Raw genomic sequence first — 25000 nt, 5'->3', positions numbered from 1 at the left:
GGTCTAAGCATTTATTATTACTCATCCGGTTGCACAAACCTCAACACACACCTCTCTCTCTCTTTCTCACCTACAAACACACATATATATATATACATATACACACATATACAGTTGACACACACACCCATATATATATATACATTCTACATCCATATATACACATCCACTGTTAGCAATGCCGAAATGTTACAACAGGACGTGTGGCCAGGATTTCGATCCGGCTTCCAATTCGGATGGTGAGTTCATTCCTCTCTCTCTCTCTCTCTTTCTATGCGTTTGTGTGAGTGCTCCAGCATGGCACGTATATATATATATATATATATATATGTTTATATATATATATTATATATATATATATATATATATATGTTTATATAAACGTGTGTATATATGTTTATATTGTGTGTTTCTATACACGTGTTTATATATATATATATGTTTATATAAACGTGTGTATATTGTGTTTCTATAAACGTGTGTATATATATATATATATATGTTTATATAAATGTGTGTATATATGTTTACATTTTGTATATTGTGTGTTTCTATACACGTATGTATATATATATGTATAGATACATGTGTGTATATGTCTATACATGTGTAAATAGGTGTGTATATGTCTATATGTGTCTATACATGTGTAAATAGGTGTGTATATGTCTATATGTGTCTATACATGTGTAAATAGGTGTGTATATGTCTAATTCTGTATGCCTATAGCGTGTATGTTTATACACACCGGTTCTACCCTTCGTAAGTCTTGTTTCATTGATCCCTAAACCGTTTTTCGGTTAGAAAGATGCTTCTTGTGTGTTTAGGGGTCAGCTGTTCCGAAACCCTTGCTAAGGTCTTCTCATATACATCACACTAGCAAGGTACTTGGTGTTGCTGAGAAAACAGCCGGATTCTGGGTCCTTAATTTGTAAACCGGCTGTGCTCCCACCCTGGCAGTTTGTTGGGGTAACCAATATTGGCTGCCGGTAGGTAGGGACCCGCCTGGACCAAACATCTTCATTTGGGGTCTGTGAATTCCTTCTCTCGTCGGTGGAATTCTTGCTATACGCATGGCATGTAACCTCTCATAACTTCTTTTTTAAAATTTCGAAAAGACCAAAAGAAAATCTTTTCCCCTTTTCCCATAGTCTTGTGAATTCTCGTGTATAGAATACAAATTCGCAAAAAATTTCTGAATATTCCAAAATAATAAAAAGAGGAAGTTCTTTTACACCTATTACACAATTTTTTTTTTTGACGGGGTTTAACGCTTTAGTTTAACCAAAAAAGCTATAAGGGGTTACATGGGTTGCGTAAAGCAGAATTGCGCCCTCTTGTCGCTTTTATATTTTACTTGTTTCAGTCATTGGATTGCAGTAATGATGGGGCAACCACCTTGAAAGATTTGGTCGAACAAATCGACCAGACTTGTTTTTCTTTTTAAGCCTGTTACCTATTCCATTGGTGTCTGTTATGGAACTACGACAGGGACTTGAGCAAGCAATGGTGGTGGGACACACGCAAAACCCCTCTCTCTTTCTCGCACACACAGAGTGAATGAACTGGTAACAACTTTGTATGTATATATCTTTATATATGACGGGCCTTTTTCGGTTTCTGTCTACCAAAGCCACTCACAAGTCTTCTATAGTAGAAGATAATTGCCCAAGGTGGTGCCCAAGTCGTGGAACCATGTGGTTGGAAAGCAAACTTCTTGCTACACCGCCACAATGCGTTCATATCTGAAAGTTGGCTGTTGAGATCGCCGTCCCAAGTGGTCGACAGATCCGCCAAAATCGTTAACGACAGAACATCGTCGGACTTAAATGATCCGGGTCTGCTAACCAGACCGGTAGAGCTGTGAAAGTAAGGAACTATATTCGGGGGGAGAAAACACTATCTTAGAGACCGTACGTGTAAACAAAGCTTTGGTAACCATTTTCGAGTAGCGGGTCGCATGAAACTTAGCTTATATCAAGCCAGCCGCATTACTAAAAAGTTTCAGGGTAATTTTTCGTTAGTCCTGCCACTTAGGAAGTCCCACTGGCCGCAGGGTTGCTCGTTACTGTTGTAACCTGTCGGTTTGCACCGGTAAGCTTGCTTGAAGTACACTGTAGAGGAATTAACATCGGTAATATGAAGGTTTTGTCATCCGGTTGTTAAATAACAATGAGAAGCTCAGTCACGGTATATTCTAGAAATGCTTTAATATGAATTCTTGCTGGGCTTCAGTTTCGTTAAGGCACCTTGACGCCAGCGATGTTCCAGCAAATTTGCCTTTAACTCTTTGTCTCTTCTGTGTGCTACATGTGATGCATGGTGCATATTTCTTTGGTGTCCATGCTTCATATATCATACATATTACCAGGTTTTGTTTTTTCTAGTACCAGAATAACTTGGGAGTTGTGAACGGAAAGGCATTATAATAATAATAATAATAATGAAATTATTGTATACAGTGCTCAGGTGCACCACAACTTGTCAAAAGTGCATATAAAGCATATGCAGTAATGTACAAATGTCTGGAAAGTGAACAGTGTATGAGTCAGATACATGCTTGTGTGTGTATGGAGGGGAGAAAATCAGGTGTAGTGTTGGCGAATCTCAGGAAGCATGGAAGTTTTGAAGGATGCAGTGCTCCGACAACTAACAACCGATGCCGGCAGTTTGTTCCATGCTTCAGCAACTCTCAGCATGAAAAAATGTTTCCGAAAGTCATGGGAGCTGTGCTGTTTTCTGACTTTGTAAACATGTCCACAGGTGTTAGACAGGTGGAGTTTGATACCCCAGTACTTTTTTTGTGTGTCGCTCTTTTGCTGAACTGCTAAGTTATGGGATGTAAACACACCAACACTGATTGGCAAGTGGTGGTGGATGACACACACACACAAGGGGTTTCTTTTAGGGCAATCTTCTTATCGCACAACCTCACCTGTACCTGACAGTAATTCTTATTTCACCACACAAGTGATATTCACATTGTTCTTGGATTTGGAAATTCCAACAAGTGAACACAAGTGAAAGAATAATTCTGCAACACTCATAAATCGTTGATTACAAAAGCTCTGTACTGAGGCTTACCAGGACAGGAGAAAACGTCCTCGTTAGATTCATTACCAGCCGACTGTAACGAGATATCCAGGTTGAGCAGGAGTTGGTCAAACGACAAATGGCAAGAAAGGGTGTGGAGCTGGACTGGGAGTTGCCATGCACTGAAAGGTGCCAGTTCTGGCCCAACCCATGCCAGCATGGAAAAACAAACATTAAAGGATGATGATGATAACACACCCACATGCCATGGGCTTCAGTTTCCATCTACGAAATCCACTTACTAGGCTTTGGTCAACCAGGTTAATAGAGTTACTCTTACCCAAGGTGCCATGCAGTGGGACTGGACCTGAAGCAAGCTTCTTACCACAGGACACATCCAAATTGTAGCTGTATCATTCACAATGTTTATTTTAAATATTTGCCATGAATTTAACCGATTGAAGATCAGAATTCACATGAAAGTGTGTATTCTCCTAGCATTCATCCAGACCACCCTTCTCTATTGGTGTGAATGGTGACCAGTGGGAGCTGAAGCTATCCAAGAATCCAAAACCGACGACCACTACAGCTTGCATTGAATTCTGTGGGTTTGCCTATTGGACTTCATTTCCAGCCCCGAAACATGACAACCCTGCTGCATCAACTTTCTGAAACAAGCTCTGCTCCCAAGACGTCTGAGGTGACCGCATGGCCATACCATCAACTTCCAGGGCAATTCATTTGCATGGCAGCGGTCACCCAGCTCCCCTCCCAGGCCGGCGCTAACAAGCTGGATGACAACTGAAGGCTCGGCTGGTGACAGTAAAGGTGGATATAGAAGCACAATAACCTGGCCCTTGTGTTTTTGGTCCTCAGCAGTAGAACCAGAAGTGGGTGTCCATTACAGCCTTGACTGCAGCTGACCGTTGGTTATGGTCAGCATTTGTGAGGGACATGGTCAACTTGTTGGCCAGTGCCAGCTCAACCCATCTGAGGTAAGTGCCACCAAAAGTACAAGTACATAAATTTAACAGGGTTAATAAAAAAAAGGGACAACTTGTCTTTGTCTGACCAGTAGACTTGGTCACACTTTTGTTTTTTCTCTCTGTATCTTTGGTCTAACTTTTGCCCTCCATGTAAGCCTGGCCTAACTCAGTTCTAATTATCTCTGTCTCATCAAAAGATGCCTGCCTCTATCATCCTGGAGAACCAATATTCCATGAAGGGATTAAGAAATGGTCCTGTTGTAACAAGTCAAGCGTGGATTTCACCGTTTTCCTTGACTTCCCAGTAAGTTTACATTTATTCTCTTTTCTTTCATTTATTGATTGATTGATCGATTGATTGATTAGCTAAAATAATAATTATTCCATCATAATTGTGGTCGTGTGGTTAAGAAGTTTGCTTCCCAACCGCATGGCTTGGGGTTCAGTCTTACTATGTGAGTATCATTTTTGAAAAGAATTTTTAGTTGTCTTGCTTTTTACAATTAATCCTACCTAATTTGATGGTGCTGGGTTCAGAAAGGCCCTCAGAAATTTTCTGTCACATCAAGCTTTTTTGTTAAACAGGAATTCATTTCTTGTTACCAAAAATGTCAGTTTTGTCATTAACCCTTTCATTACCAACCCAGCTGAAACCGGCTCTGGATCTGTAGTACAAATGTCTTGTTTACATAAGTTTTGAATTAAAATCTTCCACCAAAACTTGAGTCACAATTTATGTTCCTTAATCTAGCTGAATGATAACTAAGTTATTTTACTAAATTCTTTGTTATATTTAAAGTAATTGAAAGAAACACAGAGTATCTCAACAGAAATACAGTAACGAAAGGGTTAAATGCAAGACTGAAATAAGAAACACAAACGAAATAGTACTTTTTATTGTTTAACAAATATATTACACAAAATGTTTAATTACACCTCTTAGAATAGATATTTGTACCAAACTGGAGTTTCAGGTACTCAAGGAATGAACCTTCTCTTTGCTGCTTTATGTGAATAAAATGCATCATGCCAGTCTCTCTACGGTGACCCTGCAGTAGACAGCATCACGTTGGGGTTCCACCAGCCCTGATACCTGGTCTCCATGTTCTCAATGTCTTGGTGGAATCTCTCTCCTTGCTCATCACTTATTCCATGATGATTTTTCAAGGAAGTAGTCCAGATGACTGTCCAGGAAATGCACATTTACACTCGTGCTGCAGCCCGGTGCTCGAAAACTACTTAAAAAGGATCTGCACAAGATCTTCATAAATTGATGACTTCCTCTTTCCCAGGAAATCAGATACAGCTGCAGCAAAAGCATCCCGTGATTCTGTTTCAATGCCAGGCATGGTCTCCAAAAAATAGCTTGTTCTGAAATAGCCACCAGTTACGTGGCCCATCAAACACACCAACCTTAATTTTCTCACAAGACAAAGCTGGAAACTTTCTACTTAAGCATTTGAAGCAGTCACTGTTTCAGGGTTTCAACACATGTCTTGCGCACAATATGGGGCGCCCAAGTTTTGTCTTGTCACCCAGTTTCATGCTAAACTAAGTAAGGAAGTGAGGTAAGCTTTCTTCACAAAATCTGTGATTTTATTTCAATGCCTAATCCAGACATAAGAAGACATCAGGGCTGGTTTTACATTTTCTTTTTATTATTTTTATATTTTTAAAATTATTTTTATAATTTGTATATATTTATTTTATTATAAATGCAAAACTACACCATGGAGGAATCGATGTAAGCTTAAATAATAAACCCCAAGAGGTGAACCACAATATGGTGAGGGATTACTGCACACGCACACACACACATGATGAGCTTCATTCAGTTTCCATCTAGCAAATCCACTCACAAGACCTTGGTTGGTCCGAGGCTATAATAGATATGACACTTACCCAAGGTGCCACACAGTGGCACTGAACCCAGAACCCTGTGGCTGGGAAACAAGCTACTTACCACACTTTTTTTTAATAATTCAATATGATATATGTTTTAGGGATGCACCAGAGGCAGACACAACTCGACCCCCCTCCCGAAACCAGAAACCCCTAAAATCGAGGAGAAAGAAGTAAGTTTATAGCTTTTTTTTATCATTTTAATTTCATATTATTTTGTGATAGGGGCTTAATGAGTTAATTGTATGTGATTAGGGGGTGGGGAAGACAGGGTGTGGTGGACTTAAGGTGAGGTAGAGAAAGAGGTAGGCTTGAGATGAGGCAGACCGATTGACTGAGAGGAAAGGATGGATGAAGTAGAGCTGTGGTGAGATGTGAAGTGAGACGAAGAATAATGATGGAAGTAGATGAACCCTTATCCCTTTGGCATTCACTTTACTCTGTTAAGTGTAATGCTTAGTTATCCACGAGGAGACCTTATTGAGTCAAGTGCATCAACATCAGCAATATCAAAATCAAATCAAATGGAAATTGTAGTTGTGAGCCCCGTGTCAGTAGCACATAAAAAGCACCTTCCGAATGTGGCTGATGCCAGTGCCGCTTTGACTGGCTTCTGTGCCACTGGCACATGAAAAGCACCTTCCGAATGTGGCTGATGCCAGTGCCGCTTTGACTGGCTTCTGTGCCACTGGCACATGAAAAGCACCTTCCGAATGTGGCTGATGCCAGTGCCGCTTTGACTGGCTTCTGTGCCACTGGCACATGAAAAGCACCTTCCGAATGTGGCTGATGCCAGTGCCGCTTTGACTGGCTTCTGTGCCACTGGCACATGAAAAGCACCTTCCGAATGTGGCTGATGCCAGTGCCGCTTTGACTGGCTTCTGTGCCACTGGCACATGAAAAGCACCTTCCGAATGTGGCTGATGCCAGTGCCGCTTTGACTGGCTTCTGTGCCACTGGCACATGAAAAGCACCTTCCGAATGTGGCTGATGCCAGTGCCGCTTTGACTGGCTTCTGTGCCACTGCACATGAAAAGCACCTTCCGAATGTGGCTGATGCCAGTGCCGCTTTGACTGGCTTCTGTGCCACTGGCACATGAAAAGCACCTTCCGAATGTGGCTGATGCCAGTGCCGCTTTGACTGGCTTCTGTGCCACTGGCACATGAAAAGCACCTTCCGAATGTGGCTGATGCCAGTGCCGCTTTGACTGGCTTCTGTGCCACTGGCACATGAAAAGCACCTTCCGAATGTGGCTGATGCCAGCTCCTGTGGCAGTGGCACATGAAAAGCACCATCCGAATGTGGCTGATGCCAGTGCCGCTTTGACTGGCTTCTGTGTCACTGGCACATGAAAAGCACTTCCGAATGTGGCTGATGCCAGTGCCGCTTTGACTGGCTTCTGTGCCACTGGCACATGAAAAGCACCTTCCGAATGTGGCTGATGCCAGTGCCGCTTTGACTGGCTTCTGTGCCACTGGCACATGAAAAGCACCTTCCGAATGTGGCTGATGCCAGTGCTGCTTTGACTGGCTTCTGTGCCACTGGCACATGAAAAGCACCTTCCGAATGTGGCTGATGCCAGTCCCGCTTTGACTGGCTTCTGTGCCACTGGCACATGAAAAGCACCTTCGAATGTGGCTGATGCCAGTGCCGCTTTGACTGGCTTCTGTGCCACTGGCACATGAAAAGCACCTTCCGAATGTGGCTGATGCCAGTGCCGCTTTGACTGGCTTCTGTGCCACTGGCACATGAAAAGCACCTTCCGAATGTGGCTGATGCCAGTGCCGCTTTGACTGGCTTCTGTGCCACTGCACATGAAAAGCACCTTCCGAATGTGGCTGATGCCAGTGCCGCTTTGACTGGCTTCTGTGCCACTGGCACATGAAAAGCACCTTCCGAATGTGCTGATGCCAGTGCCGCTTTGACTGGCTTCTGTGCCACTGGCACATGAAAAGCACCTTCCGAATGTGGGTGATGCCAGTGCCGCTTTGACTGGCTTCTGTGCCACTGGCACATGAAAAGCACCTTCCGAATGTGGCTGATGCCAGTGCCGCTTTGACTGGCTTCTGTGCCACTGGCACATGAAAAGCACCTTCCGAATGTGGCTGATGCCAGTGCCGCTTTGACTGGCTTCTGTGCCACTGGCACATGAAAAGCACCTTCCGAATGTGGCTGATGCCAGTGCCGCTTTGACTGGCTTCTGTGCCACTGGCACATGAAAAGCACCTTCCGAATGTGGCTGATGCCAGTGCCGCTTTGACTGGCTTCTGTGCCACTGGCACATGAAAAGCACCTTCCGAATGTGGCTGATGCCAGTGCCGCTTTGACTGGCTTCTGTGCCACTGGCACATGAAAAGCACCTTCCGAATGTGGCTGATGCCAGTGCGCTTTGACTGGCTTCTGTGCCACTGGCACATAAAAGCACCTTCCGAATGTGGCTGATGCCAGTGCCGCTTTGACTGGCTTCTGTGCCACTGGCACATGAAAAGCACCTTCCGAATGTGGCTGATGCCAGTGCCGCTTTGACTGGCTTCTGTGCCACTGGCACATGAAAAGCACCTTCCGAATGTGGCTGATGCCAGTGCCGCTTTGACTGGCTTCTGTGCCACTGGCACATGAAAAGCACCTTCCGAATGTGGCTGATGCCAGTGCCGCTTTGACTGGCTTCTGTGCCACTGGCACATGAAAAGCACCTTCCGAATGTGGCTGATGCCAGTGCCGCTTTGACTGGCTTCTGTGCCACTGGCACATGAAAAGCACCTTCCGAATGTGGCTGATGCCAGTGCCGCTTTGACTGGCTTCTGTGCCACTGGCACATGAAAAGCACCTTCCGAATGTGGCTGATGCCAGCTCCTGTGGCAGTGGCACATGAAAAGCACCTTCCGAATGTGGCTGATGCCAGTGCCGCTTTGACTGGCTTCTGTGTCACTGGCACATGAAAAGCACCTTCCGAATGTGGCTGATGCCAGTGCCGCTTTGACTGGCTTCTCTGTGCCACTGGCACATGAAAAGCACCTTCCGAATGTGGCTGATGCCAGTGCCGCTTTGACTGGCTTCTGTGCCACTGGCACATGAAAAGCACCTTCCGAATGTGGCTGATGCCAGTGCCGCTTTGACTGGCTTCTGTGCCACTGGCACATGAAAAGCACCTTCCGAATGTGGCTGATGCCAGCTCCTGTGGCAGTGGCACATGAAAAGCACCTTCCGAATGTGGCTGATGCCAGCTCCTGTGGCAGTGGCACATGAAAAGCACCATCCGAATGTGGCTGATGCCAGTGCCGCTTTGACTGGCTTCTGTGCCACTGGCACATGAAAAGCACCTTCCGAATGTGGCTGATGCCAGTGCCGCTTTGACTGGCTTCTGTGCCACTGGCACATGAAAAGCACCATCCGAATGTGGCTGATGCCAGTGCCGCTTTGACTGGCTTCTGTGCCACTGGCACATGAAAAGCACCTTCCGAATGTGGCTGATGCCAGCTCCTGTGGCAGTGGCACATGAAAAGCACCTTCCGAATGTGGCTGATGCCAGTGCCGCTGCTTGACTGGCTTCTGTGCCACTGGCACATGAAAAGCACCTTCCGAATGTGGCTGATGCCAGTGCCGCTTTGACTGGCTTCTGTGCCACTGGCACATGAAAAGCACCATCCGAATGTGGCTGATGCCAGTGCCGCTTTGACTGGCTTCTGTGCCACTGGCACATGAAAAGCACCTTCCGAATGTGGCTGATGCCAGTGCCGCTTTGACTGGCTTCTGTGCCACTGGCACATGAAAAGCACATCCGAATGTGGCTGATGCCAGTGCCGCTTGACTGGCTTCTCTGTGCCACTGGCACATGAAAAGCACCTTCCGAATGTGGCTGATGCCAGTGCCGCTTTGACTGGCTTCTGTGCCACTGGCACATGAAAAGCACCTTCCGAATGTGGCTGATGCCAGTGCCGCTTTGACTGGCTTCTGTGCCACTGGCACATGAAAAGCACCTTCCGAATGTGGCTGATGCCAGTGCCGCTTTGACTGGCTTCTGTGCCACTGGCACATGAAAAGCACCATCCGAATGTGGCTGATGCCAGTGCCGCTTTGACTGGCTTCTGTGCCACTGGCACATGAAAAGCACCTTCCGAATGTGGCTGATGCCAGTGCCGCTTTGACTGGCTTCTGTGCCACTGGCACATGAAAAGCACCTTCCGAATGTGGCTGATGCCAGTGCCGCTTTGACTGGCTTCTGTGTCACTGGCACATGAAAAGCACCTTCCGAATGTGGCTGATGCCAGTGCCGCTTTGACTGGCTTCTGTGCCACTGGCACATGAAAAGCACCTTCCGAATGTGGCTGATGCCAGTGCCGCTTTGACTGGCTTCTGTGCCACTGGCACATGAAAAGCACCATCCGAATGTGGCTGATGCCAGTGCCGCTTTGACTGGCTTCTGTGCCACTGGCACATGAAAAGCACCTTCCGAATGTGGCTGATGCCAGCTCCTGTGGCAGTGGCACATGAAAAGCACCTTCCGAATGTGGCTGATGCCAGTGCCGCTTTGACTGGCTTCTGTGCCACTGGCACATGAAAAGCACCTTCCGAATGTGGCTGATGCCAGTGCCGCTTTGACTGGCTTCTGTGCCACTGGCACATGAAAAGCACCATCCGAATGTGGCTGATGCCAGTGCCGCTTTGACTGGCTTCTGTGCCACTGGCACATGAAAAGCACCTTCCGAATGTGTCTGATGCCAGCTCCTGTGGCAGTGGCACATGAAAAGCACCTTCCGAATGTGGCTGATGCCAGTGCCGCTTTGACTGGCTTCTGTGCCACTGGCACATGAAAAGCACCTTCCGAATGTGGCTGATGCCAGTGCCGCTTTGACTGGCTTCTGTGCCACTGGCACATGAAAAGCACCATCCGAATGTGGTTGATGCCAGTGCCGCTTTGACTGGCTTCTGTGTCACTGGCACATGAAAAGCACCATCCGATCATGGTCGATGCCAGCTCCTGTGGCAGTGGCACATAAAAAGCACTTGGCTGGGAAAAATGAGTAGCACTTGTCTTTCAAAGGGCCAGCCTTGATACATTCTGTGTCACACTGAATCTCCCTGAGAACTATGTTAAGGGTTACATGTGTCTGTGGAATACTCAGCCACTTGCATGTTAATTTTATGAGGAAGCTGTTCCATTAATTGAATCAGCCCTCATCGTAACCGCCAGAGTGCCATGCTGCGTTGATTAGGCTTTGACTCCAAACGAACAGGTAAAGATCAGAGAACTGCTTAAAATGGTAATGACAGCAATGTTGTGTTTGCCCTTATTCAGGTTACTATCCCCAAGAGCATTGTTCCAGTAAAACGGCCGTCTGTAGACGAACCCACCATACCATTAAAGATAATTGTCAGAGACAGTTTGAACCAGTGTCTGCAGAAGAGAATGGAAGAACTCAATCTACAGCAAAACGAAACTGGTGAGACTCTTCTCTTTTCAACGGCTTTTTGTTTTTTCTGTTTATGAAAGCTCTCAAGAACTGATATTCTTGCTTATGAGACTGGTTGATGGCCAGGTTGAGACCCTTACACAAACTACGAGACTCTTATGCGATAGTAATCTCATAAATTCTGTCGCGGCTGACTTAGCCTTTCGTCCCTTTGGGGTTGATAAAATATGCACCAGTTGATTACTGGGGTTGATTGTAATTGATTTAATTACTTCTGGGTGTGAGTATAAAAACTGCTGCCCTCTGCCAAGTCATGTTGAGCCAATGTGACAGAGTAGGCTCAGGAAGCTAGGATAATTTCGAGCACAGATTCATGGCCTCCACATCAGATTGTGGTTGATGAAGAGAATATGCTGAGGCCATTGTCTTGCAGGGGACTGAATGTGAGCAGTCCAAATCTCATAAGAAAAGTTTTTGGGTAAACTGGGAAATGCCAACCAAAGAAAAGTTAATAAGAGATCTTTTAGTGTAACTGTTTAGCATCATAAAGCACTGGTGCAGGTACCACGGGCACTGGTGCTGGTGCCATGAGTGTAATGGGTGCATTGAACGTATCGCTGGCATGGGTGCCATCAACAGAACACCAGTAACGGCCATGACTATGATTTCACGGGTTCCATTCACATGACACTGGCAATGGCTATGGCTACAGTTTCACTTGGCTTCACAAGTCTTCTCAAGCACAGCATATCACCAAGGCCTCAGTCACTCTTGTCATCACCTCCGTGAGGACCAACAGGTGAAGATCATTAAATGCTAAGTGGTGATATATATATATAATATATATATATATATATATATACTAGCAGTATCGCCCGGCGTTGCTCGGGTTGTAAGGGAAATAACTATATAAGCATTTTTAGAGAGTTATAGCCAAAAAATAGCAAAAAAATGCATTAAAAATTGAAAAAAAATTAAGGTAAATTTTTTTTAAAAATCGTTGACACATCGTAGATATTTTTAGAGAGTTACTTCCCTTATATAAAAGCGAAAAAAATGCATTAAAATGGAAAAATATGATGGTAAATTTTTTTTAAATAGTAGACTCATCGTAGACGCGCGCTAATACCCAGAAGGGCTCGATATGAATCACGACTATAAGATACCCGCTTTTGGTTAAACTGCACGGCAAAATGTGGGAGTAGTTACGAATCTAAATCGAAGGGGACAGACACACAACTTCACTCTTATATAAAGATGCTTTTTTTTTCAGTCATAGAGTTAGATTTATGAAGGTCTTCAGTAGAAAATCCTTCGAATTCTGACTCGCTGCTTGATATAATGAAATTCGTATCCATTTTTGTCAGAATTACAAATTTTGAAAACACAATAGGAACAAATTTCGGAAAAAAATCTCCCATAATTCACGGAATTAAAATTACACTTCGATTTTTGTACAAAACTGTATTTGAAGTGTTTACGAAGTATAATACGTGTTTTCACGAATGTACTAAAGAGATTTACTCTGATATTCTCATTTAAATATGAATAGGTAAATTCGGGCGGTTTGGTAACGAAAGGGTTTATATAAGTGTCGTCTGTTTATACATAAACACTGTTTCATAGTTTCAGTTTAGTCTTGCTCAAATCACTCTGTCGCTAATTTACTCTCTTCCAAGAACATTTTCACTCACTGTTATCTGTTAGCTTCCCATACATTTTACTCATGTATCTATCAGCGTGATAGACAGAAACAAATATTACATTTACTTTCATTTTATTCGTCGCACACTGTGTGTGTGCGTTTGCGTGTGGTGTAAACCAGACTAAGAAAAGCATTTAACACACACACCAGAATGTGAGTTTTCTGTAAATTTTGCTTAATTGGAGTTTAAATTTTAAAAACTGGACCTGGCATGACGCGATGCATTGTACTCTTAAAAATGCTAGGTAAATTGTAATTGAAGAAATCCTATATTGTAGATTTGTATAACTCCCAAAGGGAGGCAGATAAAATCTGCCTTTTATAATAAGAGATATATCATTATTATCATTTAACATCAGTTTTCCATGCTAGTGGCATAGGTTGGGCATTGAACAGGGGCTGGCATGCTAGGAGGGCTGCATCAGGCTCCAGTGTCTGGCTTTAGCATAGTTTCTGTGGCTGGACGTCCTTCCTAACAACAACACTTGAAAGAGAGTGCTGGTTGCTTTTCATGTGCCACTGGCACGAGTGAGATCATCAGGTAACCAAACAGTATAAGACCACTTCAAGTGGAGTGTAGTTTTGAAGGAGGTGGCCTTTAACTATTCTGTGTACCACACGATATACAAGACACATTCTTATCTGGCATCTCTCTCTCTCAACACCTGTATTTCTTCCCCCATCATCACACTCATTCTCTGCTTAAGGGTAAACTCTTTGTCCAAACAATAAATATCCTCTATAATTTCTTCAAGGCAGCAAGTTAGCCCCCTGGGCCAAATCCTTTGTAGCGTTTCCTCCATCTTTATGTTCTGGGTTCATATGCCACCAGGGTCGATTTAATCAATTTACCCCTCTCCCCTCTGAAATTGTCGGCCCTTTGCCAGAATTTTAAGCCAGTTCTTTTTTTTACCTAATTGCAAAGAGTCTAAGCTTTGTTTGTTTACCAAATAAAGTGCTCGGCTCATTACACACTTGCTTTATTGCAAAAAGATTCTCTTTTTTTTCATTTTTTTTTTTAAACAAAAGTGCTTGAGAAGTCCCGTCAGGCCAAGTGAAACCATAGTTGTGGCCGATGCTGGTGTCACATAACTGGCACCTGTGCTAGTGGCACGTAAAAAGCACCCATTACACTCTCGGAGTGGTTGGCATTAGGAAGAGCATCCAACCATAGAAACCGTGCCCAAATCAGATTGGAACCTGGTGCAGCCCGACAGCTTACCAATTTCAGTCAAACTGTCCAACCCATGCCAGCATGACAAACAGACACTAAATGATGATGATGATGATGAAAAGTAAACAACAGCTTTGTGGGGGAGACACCATTAACAATGAGTCCTCAAAACACTTGGCTACAAATCTACAATCTGACCCTTTGTCTATAATCTTAGTGTTTTCTCTTTTTTTTTCTATGTCTGTTGTTCATTACTGCTTTAAGGGGAATCCGGCAGAGATTCTGTTTAGGCTGTTCCTACCATACCGGGGACAGAGCATGATGGGGGTTAAGGGACACTTTTATGGCAATATATATCTGAGTAATTTCTCTTGTGTTTCTCTTTCCATGAGACGAGACTTCTGAGATTGTGGTCGGAACCCCTTGTGCCAATGCCTGCTGTGGCAAGGTAAGAACATGGAACCCTCTTCCTTTTTTTTTGTATGTGTGTGTGTTTTTACTTCTGTACCGTCTTTTATTTTGTTTCACTCATTGGGGACTGTGGCCATGCTGGGGCACTGCTTTGAAGGGTTTAGTCCAACAGTTGGCCCGGTACTCTTTCTCTTGTGGAGGTGCGTGGCTTAGTGGTTCAGGTGTTGGACTCATGATTGTAAGATTGTGGCTTCGATTCCTGGACCGGGCAACGTGTTGTGTTCTTGAGCAAAACACTTCATTTCCCGTTGCTCCAGTCCACTCAGCTGGCAAAAATGAGTAACGCTGCGATGGACTGGTGTCCCGTCCAGCTGGGGGGAACACATACACCATTGAAACCAGGAAACCGAGCCCATGAACCTGGCTAAGCTTTAAAAGGGCGCATTTATTTATTTATTTTACTCTTTCTCTTAGTCTGTTTTGGTGGGTTGTTAAATTACAAGGACATAAACAAACCAACACCAGTCGCCAAGCAGTGAGGTGGGGGGTGGTGGTGGCAAGAACACACAGATGCACACACTCATTCATACATACACACACACATTCTTTTATTCTTTTACACATTTCAGTCATTTGACTGCGGCCATACTAGAGCACCAGCTTAACGGGTTTTAGTTGAAGAAATCGACCCCAGGACTTATTCTTTGTAAGCCTAGTACTTATTCTATCGATCTCTTTTGATGAACTGCTAAGTTACAGGGACATAAACACACCAACATCAGTTGTCAAGTGATGGTTGGGGCACAAACAAAAATGCACACACACACACACATATATACATTCATATCTACATATATATCTATATATGTAATGGGCTTCTTTCAGTTTCCATCTACCAAATACCCTCAAAGCTTTCTTCAGCCCGAGGCTATAGTAGAAGACACTTGCCCAAGGTGCCATGCAGTGGGACTGAACCGGGAATCATGTGGTTGAGAAGCAAACTTCTTACCATGCAGCCACACCATATATGTGTGTGTGTGTATGTGTTACCTTTCACTCGTTACAGTCATTAGACTGTGGTCATGCTGGGGCACCACCTATATATCATACTCAATTAACATCTGTCTTCCATGCTGCAATTGGTTGGACAGTTTGATAGGGGCTGGCGAGGCTGGAAGGCTGCACCAGGCTCCATTGTCTGCTTTGTCATGGTTTCTATGGTGGGATGCCCTTTCCAAACACCAACCCCTTTTCAGAGTGTGGTCTGGGTGCTTCTTATGTGGTACCAACAGCAGCAAGGTTCCAAGTAACTTGCGAGACAAAAGCCTCTTGACTGGGCGAGAGGGAGTGGTGCTGATGGCCTTGTGGCAGGGGATGAGAGGTCGGAGTATGATAGGGGGATGGAGATTGGTGGTTGAAGTATGGAGGAGATACAGGAGAGGAAGATGAGAGGAAGGAGTGAGAGAGAGAAATGAATGGCATTGGGACCTACCCACTGGGAACTGTGGTGGGGAATATAAGAGGTACCGTGGGGATAGCGGGAGATGTTTAGGATGTTTATGTGGCTAAAAAGTGTCAGCTGAAGGGCACCCAGGAGTCATGACTGGAGTGTAAGAAGTTAAGGGCCGAAATGCTTGCCTGAGGAGGGGTTTCTTCTCTGAAGATCTTCTGCTGTTCAGCTCTCTTGAAAGTTTTTTTAGCATTCTACATTCTGTATAACTTGATTGCCATACTCCACTCCAAATCTGAATTTTCTGTCACACTCCACTCCACCTGGCTTCACTGTCACACCTCACCACAACCCCCACACACAATACCTACAAAGAAACCTTTCTGACTTCACTCGACCTGCTAGAAATGGCAGCCAAATTTTCCATTTTAAAGAAAGAGGGAAGAACACATATCCTTAAAGGGACAAATGGTTGTGGTTGGAATGCTTTTGATTCAAGGGCTTAATAATGGTTGACCTGGGGTTAAATAACAACAGCAGCCCACACAGCATCTCACTGCCACCCTACGCCCCCCCACACTTGTCCTCCTCCCTGCCACACTGCAGGCCTAGACATCTCTTCTCTAATACGCCACCCTACATACATCTCCTCACTACTATGTTACAACTCTCCTGCAACCATACACAATGTCCACTCTTATAGCATTCCGATTCTTACAGAGTCTCAGATACATTGTCACAATGTTTCCTATTTGCTGTTTCTCAGATTTATGAGGGGGAAATTTCCAATAAGGAGAACTGTAAATACCACCCTGGTACTGCTGTATTCCACGAAGGGTAAGTTTTCAGTTGGCTTTTTCTTATTTCTTTTTTTCTCTTTTTTCTTTCCTTTTTTGGGGGTTGAGATCAATGTTGAAAAAAGTTCTGTAATTCTTCTCCAATTGGCCGACTCTCCAAATTTGTGACTCCTTGCTCAAGTTCTTTAATTCTCCCTTCCAGTGACTAATGAAGTGCTCTGTGTTGATGTAAGTTTTACATTCAAAGAGCTGATGCTTCACTGTAACATCATTGTCATCATCATCATTCAATGTCTGTTCTCCATGGTGGCATGAATTGGACGGTTTGGTAGGAGATGGAGAGTTCCACCCGGCCCCAGTTGTCTATTATGGCAGGGTTTCTACACCTGGATCACCATCATCATTTAACATCCATTGTCCATGTTGGCATGGGTTGGATGATTTGACCAGGGCTGGCAAGGCTGGAAGGCTGCACCAGACTCCACTCTGATTTGGCATGGTTTCTACAGCTGGATGTCCTTCTTAGAGCTAACTTCTCCGAGAGTGTAATGGGTGCTTTTATGTGCGACTGGCACGGGTGCCATTTGTGCGACACCAGTATCTGCCACGACTGTGATTATACTTGATAGGTCTTTTTCACAAGCATGGCACAATGCCAAAGGTCTGTCATTCGTCAGTGCCTCTGTGGAACCCAATGCTTGAAAGGTGCTTTGTACGTGTCACTGGCACAGGTAACAATGACACCTATCCTGGTGCCTATTGCATGGCACCAGCATAGGTACTTGTCATGTGGCACCAACATGGGTGCTTTTTATGTGGCACCTGCATGGGTGCTTTTACATGGCACCAGTAAGAATCCTTTGATGTGGGACCGGTGTTCGTCCTGGCACATGGCACAGGCACAAGTGCTTTTTACATGACCACAAAGATGGTGGATTTTACCTGGCAGTAGCAGCCATGAGCTCACAGGACAAGGATCTCACGGCTGAGAGGGGGAGGGGGCGTGGATGTACGTATGGATGGCCATGGTTTCACTTAGCTTGATGAGTCTTCTCAAGCACAGTTTGACAGACACTAGAAATGCTGTTTACAGATACTGCCAGGCTATAACAGTAGAGTTTCTGATATGTCTCTTTGCCTTTCACACATATGAGCTTAGCATCATCATCATCATTTAATGTCAGCTTTCCATGCTAGCATGGGTTGGACGGTTCGACCGGGGTCTGGTGAGCCATGGAGGCTGCATCAGGCTCCAGTCTGATTTGGCAGTTTTTCTACAGCTGGATGCCCTTCCTAACGCCAACCACTCCGTGAGTGTATCATCATCATCATTTAACGTCCGCTTTCCATGTTTTTACGTGCCACCGGCACAGGGGCCAGAGCAGGCTGGCAAACGGCCACGATCGGTTGGTGCTTTTATGTGTCACCGACACGGACACCAGTCAGGCGGTGCTGGCATCTGCCATGTTCGGACGGTGCTTTTTACATGTCACCGGCATGGGTGTCTTAACTGCTGTTAGAAATATTTTCAGCATATCCAGAAAATATATCCACCCGTCCATCTGTGTCCACTACTCTTTGAAGGTTCATTGAGCTTGGAGTCCTCAGACACCCCCATAAGGTCACATCAGAAGCAATCTGTCGTTACACTTTTGAATTGGATTCCCAGGCATGACCGACTGAGACTGTGGATGTCATCCAACCATCTCCATCCTATCCTTCTCCACCCACCTAGATCAGCTGCCAGTTGGATTGGCTTGAAGAATTTGGTTTGTGATTCCTTCTTGCAGCATTTTAATCACATTCTCAGTGCAGCGAAGAAGCACCTCAACCTGGAGAGACTCCCAGATCTCCAAGCCATATGTATCATCATCATCATACCCTTCGTTTTATTGTCATAAGTGTTGCCTCATTCACATCACTTTGTATCTCGTATAACTTTGATTTTAACTTTATTCGGTTACGTTCAATTTTGTTGAGCACTTTGTGAACCTTGCATGGAAATATTCTTGTAGTTGAGAAATGTTTTTTTAGACTTACACACACACAAATATATACACACATTTGGTTGTGTGCATCTTTAAAGACACGTGTTGAAAATAATCAAGCACACACACACACACACGATATACTAAAGAGACATGTTCACACAGAACATGAGTGGTTGCAGCCCTACTGATTGGGTTCTGTAAAGAGTACACATATGCACATGCATGAATACATGTGCACACATATACACACGCAATCACATTCACACACATCCATACAGTTGCATGCACATACACATACACTTACAGATATACATGCACTCACGCATGTGTGTGTGTGTGCATTCTCTTTGAGAACTGAATCTTATGTCTGCAGTTTTTGTTTTTTTCCCTTTCTTTTTTCAAGAATGAAATATTGGTCCTGCTGTGAAATTAAGACATCAGATTTCTCGTCTTTCCTCAACCAACCAGGATGCAAAATTGGCAAACATTTGTGGAAGAAGAAAACGGTCAGTATTAACCCAACCTGTGTTTATATGTGTGTCTTTCATGAAGGAAAAATGTTGTTGTGGTGTGCTGTAGGTCTGCCCCACATGTGGTGGCATGGAGCGCTGTAGGCCTGTCCCACATGTGGTGGTGTGGAGTGCTGTAGGTCTGTCCCACATGTGATGGCATGGAGTGTTGTAGGTCTGCCCCACATGTGGTGGCATGGAGTGCTGTAGGTCTGCCCCACATGTGGTGGCATGGAGTGCTGTAGGCCTGTCCCACATGTGGTGTTGTGGAGTGCTGTAAGTCTTTCCCACATGTGGTGGTAGTGAGTGCTGTAGCTCTGTCCCACATGTACTCACCCTGATTTTGTGAACCAGTTTTTATTTCCCCCATCATTGCTGCCATTATAATCATCATCACCATCATGTTCACCCTTCCTGCTGCCAACCACTTTGCAGGGTGGACTGCGTTTTTTGGCACCAGTTCTGATGTCGAGTGTTCAGGTCATGAGAATTCTTTCACGAATGCTCCTTACACGTTCGTGAGATGGTCTTTATCTGTAAACAGTTTTGAGTGGGAACAGGGAAAAAGAAGTATGGACCCCCGATGTGTGCGTGTGTACCCTGGATTTGGAGAAAAGAAGAGGAGAATAAAAGCACAGTGTGCATGTCAAAATAAAATGGAAGGGAAGTGATTTGATGGTCTACGGTTTTCTTGTTGTATAAACTTTCGTCAGAATGTGAATTTTTCTGTTTTTTGGATATCATGAAACACACAAAGCTATAAATAACAGCATCTAAATCCTGGTTTGAAAATCTCTTTTGGATAGGAAAAGTCGAAGGTTGCCCATGGGACTCCAGCCCACGTCCCCTGCAGATACGATAGCCATAGAAACCATGCTAAAGTAGAGAGTGGAGCTTGGCATAGAGCCCCTGGCATGCCAGCTCCAGTCAAACCAGCTGTTCCCATGCCAGCATGGAAAATGGATGTTAAGTGATGATAAGAATGACCTAGGGCTTAACGACCACAGAGATAATTGGTTCCACCCCCTGGACTCTCGTTGCTATTTTGAGATCCTCATCTTCAGCACGTTATGGTATACCAATCAATAAATCTGTCATTTTTTTCTCTTCTCTGTTGTAGGTTGATGGCAAGACCTGCCGTTTCGACTGGCACCAGACTGGCTCCACTGTTACACTGACCATTTATGCCAAGTTAGTTGTACCGAAAGAATCTTATGTTGAAGTCAATCAAGTGACGTGTGACATCTACCTCAAGTACGATGCCGGAAAGTTTGCATTTGAGAAGAAGCTAGTCTTGTGTGGTGTGAGTACAGTTTCTCTTTGGCATCCGCTTGTTCTATCATTGACCTGTTAAACATGTATTGAGATGCTTAGATATATATATATATATAGGCGTAGGAGTGGCTGTGTCGTAAGTAGCTTGCTTACTAACCACATAGTTTCGGGTTCAGTCCCACTGCATGGCACCTTGGGCAAGTGTTTTTTACTAAAGCCTCGGGCAGAACAAAGCCTTGTGAGTGGATTTGGTAGACAGAAACTGAAAGAAGCCCGTTGTGTCTATTATGTGTATATATATATATATATATATATATATATATATATACTGCCAGATCTGACTGGGCCTGATGAAGCCTTCTGGCTTCACAGACCCCAGTTGAACTGTCCAACCCATGGTAGCATGGAAAACGGACGCTAAACGATGATGAAGATGATGATACATATATGTTTGTGTGTCTGTGTTTGTCTCCCCACCATCACTTGACAATCGATGTTGGTGTGTTTACATCCCTGTAATTTAGTGGTTTGGCAAAAGAGTCCAATAGAATAAGTACTAGGCTTACAAAGAGTAAGTCTTGGGGTCGATTTGCTTGACTAAAGGCGGTGCTCCAGCATGGCTGAAATAAATAAAAGAATATGTGTGTGTGTGTGTGTGTGTACTCACATATATATGTATAGGCCTTGTAAGCATATATTTATACACCCACGTATATGTACACTGGTCTTTTCAAAAATCCTGTTACGCTCTTAATGAAGGACTCAATAGTTTTGATGCAGTGAGACACGTTTTTACTGTTTTAACATATAAACATGTTTTTAAATATTAACATTATTCAATGTGACCACCCTCAGTGGCGAGACCTGAAGGCTGCGCACACACACTGTGGACGAAGTCCTTCTTCAGGCTGACCCCCACACATGGTTGATGGAGGACTTCAGCTCATTAATGGTGCTGTGACGGACCTTGCTGTTGATATGCACCCCACACGCTGTACTTGAGGCGGTTGTGCAACTGCAGTGGCCAAAAGTCCTTTGACCCCAACCACTCTTGCATGGCCCCTTGGCCATGTCGGCTGGGGCACTGTCTGGCTGAAAGGTGTACTTCACCTTCTTTGTGATCTTTCTCACCCAAGAAATCCTAAATTTCACCCCTAGGCTATTAATGTGGTTCTGAGTGTGTGTGTGTGTGTGTGTATGTGTATATGTATATATATATATATATATATATATATATATAATGGTAGTGCATCAGCATGGCTGCAGCTCTGAACTGAAACTTTAAAAAAAATATATATTATATATATGTATATATATATGTATGAATATATGTATATATATATGTATGTATGAATATATGTATGTATATATATATGTGTATGAATATATGTGTGTGTATATATGTGTGTATGTATATATATATATGTGTGTTTGTGTATATATGTGTGTATGTATATATATATATATATATGTGTTTGTATATATATGTGTGTGTATATATGTATATATATTGCTGATATTTTGAAATCATTTAATACATGTTTTAGGTTTATATATATAACAGGAAATGGTTTTATTATGTAAAGTCTTTCTCCGTTACAACATTTCCAAATATATTAAATATATCAAACGTATGGCTATGTCAATTTTTCTTCCTTTTTCCAGATCATTGACCCACTGCAAAGTGCAGTGGAGATGTCTGAGAAAAAAGTTGAGATCAAACTGCACAAAGCTGATTCTTCCGGCTGGGAAAACCTTGAACTGAAAGCCAAATCTTAAAAGCCTACCAAATGCCCACCAGGTGGCCTCATCCATCCATGCTGTTTGTATGTTGACCATTTCATCTTCAGCATCCACCTCAATCACACCTACCTCTTCTTTTGCTCTTAAACAGCTAAAAACCACCGAGTGAAAAATATGCAAACTTTCCACCCTTTCACAACCACCGATTTAATTTCTTGTGTCCCCTTTGTCCCCAAAGCAGACTTTCTTTAACTGTGGACCTTTCCAGTTAAACGGTTTCCATGGAAATCCTCTGCATGCTTAGTAATGGACATTTTACGAATGTCTTTTTTTACTTTTTTTTTTCACCTCCCCCCATTTGAAATCTTTCCTATAAAAAAAAAAAATTAAAAAATTGTTGATTTCTAACTGAAGAAACAAAACTCCATCATTTTAATTTCAGGCAACAAATAAAGTATTTCATGTGAAAAAATCTTGCATATTTTTTGCTTCGTGGCCAAACAGAATCAATTTACATTCACGTGCCCCTTATTGTTAGCTGGTCTTTTTTTTTTTTGTTATGTCATGGTACTACTTACTGTATCAACCTGGCTACTGGATGTTACACATCACTGGTCACAGTGCACTTTGTTGCTTTAGGACGATACCACTCTACTGGCGAGGCAGGCGTGCCGACATTTGGCATGAACGAAATGCCAGTCTGTCACAGGTTTACCCATTTTGCAGCTGAGTTAACTGAAGTGATGTGAATTGAAACGTTATGCTTAAGAACACAAGAGATCTGCTCTGGGCAGTGAATTATAAAATGCTCCAATGATTATGTGAAGGTGCATGGCCAGGCCAACTCAAATTACATTGTGGGCCACTTGGATACTTTATGCACAAAGAGTCAAATTATCTGGAATTTTTCCCATCTTTCCATTTGTTTAAAATCATAAAATTGTAGGCTTTTTGCTTTATTGCCACTTACTCTTTTACTTGTTTCAGTCATTTGACTGTGGCCATGCTGCAGCACTGCCTTTAGTCGAGCAAATCGACCCCAGGACTTATTCTTTGTAAGCCTAGTACTTATTCTAACGGTCTCTTTTGCCAAACCGCTAAGTTACGGAGACATAAACACACCAGCATCGGTTGTCAGGCGATGTTGGGAGGACAAACACAGACACACATGTACACACACACACAAACATATATATATATATATACGACGGGCTTCTTTCAGTTTCCATCTACCAAATCCACTCACAAGGCTTTGGTCAGCCTGAGGCTATAGTAGAAGACACTTGCCCAAGGTGCCATGCAGTGGGACTGAACCCGGAACCATGTGGTCAGTAAGCAAGCTACTTACCACACAGCCACTCCTACGTCTTATAAATTTATTTTGAAACAAAAGAACACAAAAACAATTTTATTTTGAAATTAAACAGAATACTTCAAGAAAGTATGAAGCAGGTCGCGAGATAAAAGTCTGCGGCTGTGGGCTTCAGGTTGGTCAGCCCTGGCCTAGTGCACTCGTGATTGAAAGATTGTGGTTTCAATTCCTGGACTGGGCAGTGCGTTGTATTCTTGAGCCGAAACACTTCGTTTCACATTCTGTATAGAAAAGGAAGAAATCAAATGATAAGAAAGAAAGTTGACTTCAGTGGAATTTGAACTCAGAACGTAAAGACGGACGAAATACCACTAGGCATTTCACCAGGCATGCTAACGATTCTGCCAGCTCGCCACCTTATTAATAATAATAATAATAATAATTGCAATGATAAAAAAACCAACAGCAAATCAAATCTGATACGTTTATTTCTTTAAAAAATGTTATAAAAGGGTTTGTTGTTTTTACAACATATGAAGACAATGCCACCCCACCTGTGGACGAAATACCCTTAACAAAATGGAGCGAGAAAAAAAAAAAAAAATTCCAGTGTTCAATAAACAGTGTCACAGCATTATTACCTTTTTTATCCCTTTTTTTTTTCAAATTATTTTTTTTGTTTTTTTCTTTAGTCATTGAATTTAAAAAAAAACAAACCAACCAAAACAAATTTGAACTGACAAAGCAGTGTAAACACAGCTACTCTAAACGATTTAAGGTGCTGGGTAGCTACTGTTTCCCACCCACCCCCACGATAAACACACTAGGGGAGGAGAAAACGGGGGGGTAGTTTTTGCAGACAATCCCTCCCCCCCTTTTTTTCCCTCCTTACCCCGTACATTCTCTACGTGCAAGGGGAAACTTACTTTCACTTCTTGCCGTTCATGGTGGGTGTTCTCACTTTGGACTCTAGGTGCACGCTAGTTAACACCTAACCCCAATCCCCCCTCCCCATCCATTCCCATACGCTAGGTGTAGCACCCGGCAGGAGCCGGGTGGCCACTTCCCCCCCCCAACCCGAGCTGCCCCTAAAACCCTTCCCGTTTATAAAACACTACAACAAAGCAAGCCTCCACCCACCCAACACAAGTCTTCTCCCATCAATAACAATATTTACATGGCACTGTGTGAAACACGATGCTCAGATGCCGCTCTGTGACACTCATGGCACACTCCTCCTTATACCAACACTCTGCGTTTCCTTTCCAGCTCTTCCCAAACTGCAAAGAGTTCAAAACAG

The 25000-nt window shown here is 43.7% G+C and overlaps 1 protein-coding gene and 1 long non-coding RNA gene across 4 annotated transcripts in view; one reads left to right on the top strand and one right to left on the bottom strand.

Annotated features, from left to right (window-relative positions):
* Nucleotides 1–23970, top strand: part of LOC115225781 (cysteine and histidine-rich domain-containing protein 1) — a 35288-nt gene extending 11318 nt beyond the window's left edge. For 2 of the 3 annotated variants that reach the window (XM_029796734.2, XM_036514629.1), the window contains exons 2-10: nucleotides 163–239; nucleotides 4217–4323; nucleotides 6023–6094; nucleotides 11219–11363; nucleotides 14605–14660; nucleotides 16840–16910; nucleotides 19265–19367; nucleotides 20491–20673; nucleotides 22311–23132. In XM_029796734.2, the coding sequence (XP_029652594.1) occupies nucleotides 179–239; nucleotides 4217–4323; nucleotides 6023–6094; nucleotides 11219–11363; nucleotides 14605–14660; nucleotides 16840–16910; nucleotides 19265–19367; nucleotides 20491–20673; nucleotides 22311–22424 (912 nt within the window). In that variant the 5' untranslated portion in view covers nucleotides 163–178 and the 3' untranslated portion in view covers nucleotides 22425–23132. Of the gene's footprint in view, nucleotides 240–4216; nucleotides 4324–6022; nucleotides 6095–11218; nucleotides 11364–14604; nucleotides 14661–16839; nucleotides 16911–19264; nucleotides 19368–20490; nucleotides 20674–22310; nucleotides 23133–23932 lie in introns of those variants that run through there. The other variant, XM_036514630.1, reaches the window with a different exon arrangement.
* A 200-nt stretch (nucleotides 23971–24170) lies between these two features.
* The window catches only part of LOC118768347, a 2222-nt gene continuing 1392 nt past the window's right edge, over nucleotides 24171–25000 (bottom strand). Inside the window, exon 2 of the long non-coding RNA XR_005004169.1 lies at nucleotides 24171–25000. This exon is cut by the window's right edge and continues 819 nt beyond it. This is a non-coding gene — a long non-coding RNA (uncharacterized LOC118768347).

Source organism: Octopus sinensis, linkage group LG28 (assembly GCF_006345805.1).
Source record: "Octopus sinensis linkage group LG28, ASM634580v1, whole genome shotgun sequence".
Classification (NCBI taxonomy): domain Eukaryota; kingdom Metazoa; phylum Mollusca; class Cephalopoda; order Octopoda; family Octopodidae; genus Octopus; species Octopus sinensis.
Note: the sequence above shows the minus strand (reverse complement) of the source record. Positions and strands in the feature narration are given on the sequence as shown.